Source organism: Eulemur rufifrons, chromosome 24 (genome assembly GCF_041146395.1).
Source record: "Eulemur rufifrons isolate Redbay chromosome 24, OSU_ERuf_1, whole genome shotgun sequence".
Taxonomy (NCBI): Eukaryota; Metazoa; Chordata; class Mammalia; order Primates; family Lemuridae; genus Eulemur; species Eulemur rufifrons.
This window is the reverse complement of record NC_091006.1, coordinates 31,553,608-31,559,607: the sequence shown is the minus strand read 5'-3', so window position 1 is coordinate 31,559,607 and position 6,000 is coordinate 31,553,608. Positions and strand designations below refer to the sequence as shown.

The 6,000-nt window shown below is 43.6% G+C and overlaps 1 protein-coding gene across 1 annotated transcript in view; it reads right to left on the bottom strand.

The window, feature by feature from the left end:
• Positions 1-4,251: 4,251 nt before the first annotated feature.
• KDR (kinase insert domain receptor) overlaps positions 4,252-6,000 on the bottom strand; it is a 43,511-nt gene continuing 41,762 nt past the window's right edge. Inside the window, exon 30 of the mRNA XM_069457058.1 lies at positions 4,252-5,929. Within this exon, the coding sequence (XP_069313159.1) occupies positions 5,707-5,929 (223 nt within the window). The 3' untranslated portion in view covers positions 4,252-5,706. The remainder of the gene's footprint in view (positions 5,930-6,000) is intronic.

Here is a 6,000-nt window from a genome sequence, read left to right as displayed (position 1 = left end):
AGAAGGTTCTTACCTGGGTTTTTCCCATGAGCTTCCTGACTCTGACATCAGGTTAGGTGCCTCCTATAGTGGTGACTCTATGTATTACAACACCTAAAGGGGTCCTTGAACTCAGATTTTTATTCAAGAATAACTGAATGAAGAATGACGGAGCCGATGATGAGAACTATGCTCAATTCATTAAGGTGAGACTGTAAGGACATATAAAGGAATAAATACCTGGAGTAAGAGTGAGTATCCTCCTCCCTGTGGTTCTGTTCACGACCATTAACCATGCAGCTAAGAAAATGATTTTGACCACTGCCTGCTAGGTTGTGTGGCACACAGTAAATCCTTAGCAAACACTTGTAAAAACCATTAAGGAGGGTCCCTTTGTGTATCCTACTCTGGCTCACCCACTCGGTCTACACTGCTTTGCCTACAACCTTCTTTAGGGTCCCTACCACTTGAGTTAATAAACTTTTTTAAAAGAATATCTGGCATATTGTATGCATTTTGTAGATGCAATTAAATATAAACAAACAAATACATATATAACTATTATTCATTTAAACTTTAGTATTAAGGGCTGAATCTTTGAAACTTGATTTCTAGGGAAGGCTCTGCTTTCCCCACCATGGGCTGCGGGATGCCGTCTGCCAGGTTTCTCGCTCACCTGGGCAATGACTGGGAGACGATGCCGCTCACTTTCTGTCTAGCTTGAATTCTCTGCCTCGTATCTAGGTTTTCATCCCCAGTTATGTTCTCTCTGTGGCAGTGAAGGGAATGTTTTCAATCCCCTTTGACAGGATAAGTCATTTCAGCTTAAAGAGAGCTCCTGCGCACAGCACCGGGACCCCGTTAAGCCTCCCCCGGTAACACTCGAGCAGGGGGCCCCTGGTGACTCATGCCGTGTCCGTGTTCTGTGAGCCGCACTGGGCCCCAGAGCCAGACACTGCGAGAGGACCTTTAACGGCAGAACTCAACCCACGTTCCTGAATTTATTCGGCCCAAATACTACTTCCTGAAGAAAAGACAAACTGAGCAAAAAATGAAATAAACTAGAGCAAAAGCCCGTTTTCTTATTCCTCCTATCCTTTTTCCGTTGCAAGGTATTTAAAAGTTAAGATCTTCAAACAATCAAGGTATGAGGGTATACTGTGACCAGTGTTTGGTAAGGACACTGATTTGTATGTTCTGAAGTACTTGGCATTTATAAGTGAGGCTAAAATACAAAATTAAACCACGTATTTATCTCTTCATTTTTAAATTTTTAAACAAAAAAAAAAAAATCAGTGGAACTACTGAATGTCACATTGTTTTTTAGAGGCATCAAGCTGTTCCATAAAAGTCACATGTTTTAAAGAAAATAAAATGTAAGGTACAATTTGATGTCTTCTAACTAACAGTCACTTGATATCAATCACAGTTTACTGTAACCCTTGTCTTATCAGTAGTATTCATTAGAATACTATTCCCTAACTCAGAGTCCTTATCTCTGAGTCAGACCTCTCCCGAGTCAGATATTCTACCCTGTTAGCTCCAGAATTTCAGGTCAACTTGGCTGTTTAATTTCTCTCTGGGTTGCTCCTCCCAGATTCTGCCATTTCTCTCTCCATTTCAGTCAAAAACAGAGTAAACAACTTTATTTTACCGTTTCGATTTATCACGTAGAAGCAGTCTATAACTTTTCCAAAAATTGGACTTAAAATGGCTTTCACAAAAATGATGATGTTTTTACATATGTCTAAACTCTTAACATGGAAGAGATTCATTCAGAAAATGCAATTTTATAAAAGCGAGTTAGAATGCACTTTGAGTTGTGCTCACGCATACCCAAGAATGCAAGGACATGCCCACGGCCCCTAAGGGAAAGAGACACGCAAATGTGGAAAAAAGTGTATGAAAAGCTTATTTTCTGGGTTTGCCTGCATTTTAGCATCTGGTGATAAATATCTGAGTCAAAGGTAGAAAGAAAGACTTGCTAGGGAGAGACAGAAACACTGGGTTAAGTTAGCAACTAGAAACTTGTGAGTTTGAAGTTTTCACTTTTCTTCTTCACTTTTACGGAAGAGGACAAAGGAATATGCTTAGATAGGATCACTTAATCCAGAGGGAATGAACTTAACCTCCCCGGGACTCTCACCTCTCCTGCTGGGCTTGGGGTGCAGGGGAGAGGAAGGTAAGTGGGCAGAAAGTGGAAGGTGAGGAGCCAGAAGGGTTCAAGGGGCGGGAGAAGGACGAAAGCAAATTTAGGGAGGGAAGGAGGGAGGAAAGGAGAAGGGGAGAGAGACCTCAACTAAAACACAGCAAATGCCTCCAATCAAAGGTTTGAAACTAAGACCATGGGAGAAGCACTTTAAAAAGCCACATTTTTTTTTTTTCTTCAATACAGGAGCACATGAGGAGAAAAAAAGAGCTAAGAACAAGAGGCATGGATGACAGAAGAGAGAGGAAGAAGGCCAAACCTCACCTCCTAATCATCCTGCCTGAGGTGTTGAAAGCATTTCTTAATAAAGTGTGAAGCTTCGGCTGAATCCAAATTCCCGGCATTGGAAGCAATGCCACGAGCCACTTAGGAGAAACAAAATCTTCCCTTTTTCCTAAAGTGGAGAAAAATCCTGTGTGTTTGTACGAGGTCTCCTCCATCCTGAATAACCTAGAGTCTTCTTCTATCCGTTTCCTGGAAGAGGCTATAATAACGGGAACTCTCTGCAGGGCAAACCTGCCCCATGGTTTACCAAAGTCTGTCAGAAGACCCTGCCGCTCTCCTCCCAGCCAGTCCCACGACCCATAAGCACCATTCCCAGGAATCTTCTTCATTGCTAAGTTGTGCAGAATGTCTGTGACATGATAGGGTTGGGAAAATGATACAAAAGATATTTCCCTAACCACAGAGAAAAGGCGGATATTTAATAAATGGTGCTTCCATGATTGACAATCTGCATGGAAAAAAAATGTTAGACTCCTATGTCACCCCATATATGAAAATTCCAAATGGATTAAGTACAATAAAAGAAAATTTAGAATTTGGGGTTATTTGAGAATTGGGAAGACCTTCCTTAATAAGACAAAAAAAAAAAAACAACAACCTAGAAGCTGTTTCTTTTTTTTTTTTTAAAGAGAGAGAGAGGCATATTTGACTAGATAAACATTTCAAAACCTTGTATAAAAAATATCACATATAAGTAAGGTCACTTACCGGTGCCAATGATTTGTTAAATAATCACGCTTACTGAATTCAGGCAAAAGTAATCATTCAACATGATCATAGGGGGTCTGATGTTTTTCCCTGTAAGTGTGCAGCGAAATACTGCTGGGCACTGTAAACATGCTCCGTGCTTCCCTGTGCTGCCCCGGGTCTGGCCACCTGTCCCAGGTCTCTCACCCCGAGTTTCATGGCTGGCTATCCTGACACACATGGGGTTCACTCCAGGGCCCCAGAGCCATGTATCTCTCAGTCTACGTTTTAACAATCTCAAAGTGCCCAGAATATAAGAAAGCCTGTGTGTGTGCGTGTGTGTGTGTGTGTGTGTGTGTGTATGAGAATTATTTGTGTAATGAAGAAGAGAGGGGAATAAGAAATTAGACCTCAAACCAGAAGTACTTACCCCAAGACAGCTGTGGTAATTATGCCATGCTATTTTTCACTGTGAATACATTTATTGGTTTATAAAGTATAAACATTTTGTGAAAACGTTCTTTATAACTGCTGTCCGCAACCCCTGGGCTGCAGACTGGCACCGGTCCGTGGCCTGTTAGGAACCGGGCTGCACTGCAGGAGGTGAGCGGCAGGTGAGCCAGCACAGCTTCATCCCTATTTACAGCTGCTCCCATCACCGTATCACCACCTGAGCTCCGCCTCCCGTCAGATCAGCAGCAGCCTTAGATTCTCACAGGAGCCCGAACCCTACTGTAAACTGCGCATGGAGGGATCTAGGTTGTGCTCCTTATGAGAACCTAAAGCCTGATGATCTGAGGTGGAGCTGAGGCCGTGATGCCAGCGCTGGGGAGTGGCTGCAAATACAGATTATCATTAGCACAGCGGTTTGACTGCACAATAAACATAACACACTGGAATCATCCCCAGACCATCCACAGTCTGGAAAAACTGTCTTCCATGAAACCAGTCCCTGGTGCTAAAAAGGTAGGGGAACCACTGCTTTATGAGAAGAAAAAACAACCACGTGGAAATTATGTCGGATTCCTCCTCCCCCAGTTTAGACATGAGAAAATGATGGGTACAGTAATGCAACCTTGCAAAGAGATCCCTTCGAGTTTTTCAGTATTTTTTAATAAAATGACATCAATTGCTGAAAGCATTATGGCCTTGGTTATGCTACATAATACTGATACAAAACGTGAATGGTACAAAGTTCATTATATATAATATAAGGCTTTAATATATTACATTTGTTTCTACATAAACAGACTATAAATATATGTGCCATAGCATGTTTTATAGTCATTGTTCCCAGTATTTCACACTATGGTACCAAATGAAAAACCCATTTTCTTCTTTTTAAAGAAAAGGAAAGAACAAGGGCAAGAACCAGTAGAAATAGCTCTATATGTTAAAAGTCTAAATAATACAATAGATGTTGTTAAATTTTGGCTATAAAGTAATTTTTGAAATCTGGCTAATAATCATTCAGGGGGTGAAAAAACCCAAACAGGTTTACTGGAGTGTAGGGGCCACATAACTAAAATACTGGCGGGTTGTGGGGAGAGCAGGCTGGAGGGTGGGGGAGGAACAAAAGGGTAAATTCCTTCCTGAAGCTTTGACACCACAGCTTGACACTGAACTAGTGCATTCAGTCTCAGACATATCCCATCAGGACAGATATGTGGGTATTCATCCAGAAGAAACCAGAAGCTGGTCTGTGCAGTCAGAGCTCTTCAACACGGCGGGGAGCCCCGGGCTGAATGTCCTTTCTTTGTGGTGCTCTGAATAAAGGATCAGCCTGGGAGACAAGGAGCCAGAGCTGCATCATTTCCTTCCTGGGGCCTGGCCAGGAGACACGTAAGGGTCCGGAAGGAAGGCTCATTAAGAGTCGGAAACAGCACAAGGAACTCTCCTTTAGCCCAACTGCGAAGATCACGCAACCTTCTAAAACCAGAACCCTCGTCTGAAGCCTTTCGATTCCTAGCAGACCACATGCCCACCTCCGCCAGAGCTGGCACAATGCACTTTCAGGCTCCACTACTCTCTCAAAGCAAGCTAATGTCTTCCTTTCTATCAACCCAAATCCCACACTTAAGACTTGGCTGGGACCCAAAGCCTAAAACAAAGCCTCGCAGACAGACGCAGCCCCACCAATCTTTCCCATCTTCAACACCTAAAGCACATGCGTTGCCGGTTCATCTTCTAGTTTAGCAGAAGTGTCAACTCCCCAGGTTCTGCTACTTCTTGGAGGATGGAGCCATTTCTTGACCGTCTTTGTTCAAACCCATGTTGAGACCCACAGCCGGGGGCATTATAAATGCTTTTTAAAGGAATGAAAAAGAGAATCGGGTCAACACTGGGAGAAGATACAAACACATTCTTGGGTCAGAAACATCTTCTCAGGAAATGCCTAGAGGACTAGCTCCCTGCAGTCCAAGGTCCTTTTTTTTGAAATGAAAATCAAATGTGGCTACTTCCTGGTGGTGGAAAGAACAACACTTGACAATCTGAGCAGCACCTCTCATGTGGTATCCACGAGCAGGGGGCGGGGGGGCCTCCTTCTAAACAGGGGGCAAGCTCAGTGCATGCCCAGCATCAGGCTGGAGAATCTGGGCCACGCTGCCAGCTTGCACGCCCATCTCCACCAGCTTTAAAAGTTCTGCCTCCTCGCTGGAGTACACGGTGGTGTCCGTGTCGTCGGAGTGATACCCGGACTGGTAGCCACTCGTCTGGTTTGAGCCTTCAGATGCCACAGACTCCCTGCTTTTGCTGGGCATCATCCCGCTGCGGAAGAAATGGCAAACAAATGAGTGGGCAGAGAGAAGACAGTTCTTTTGCTTCTCACCCTAACCCCA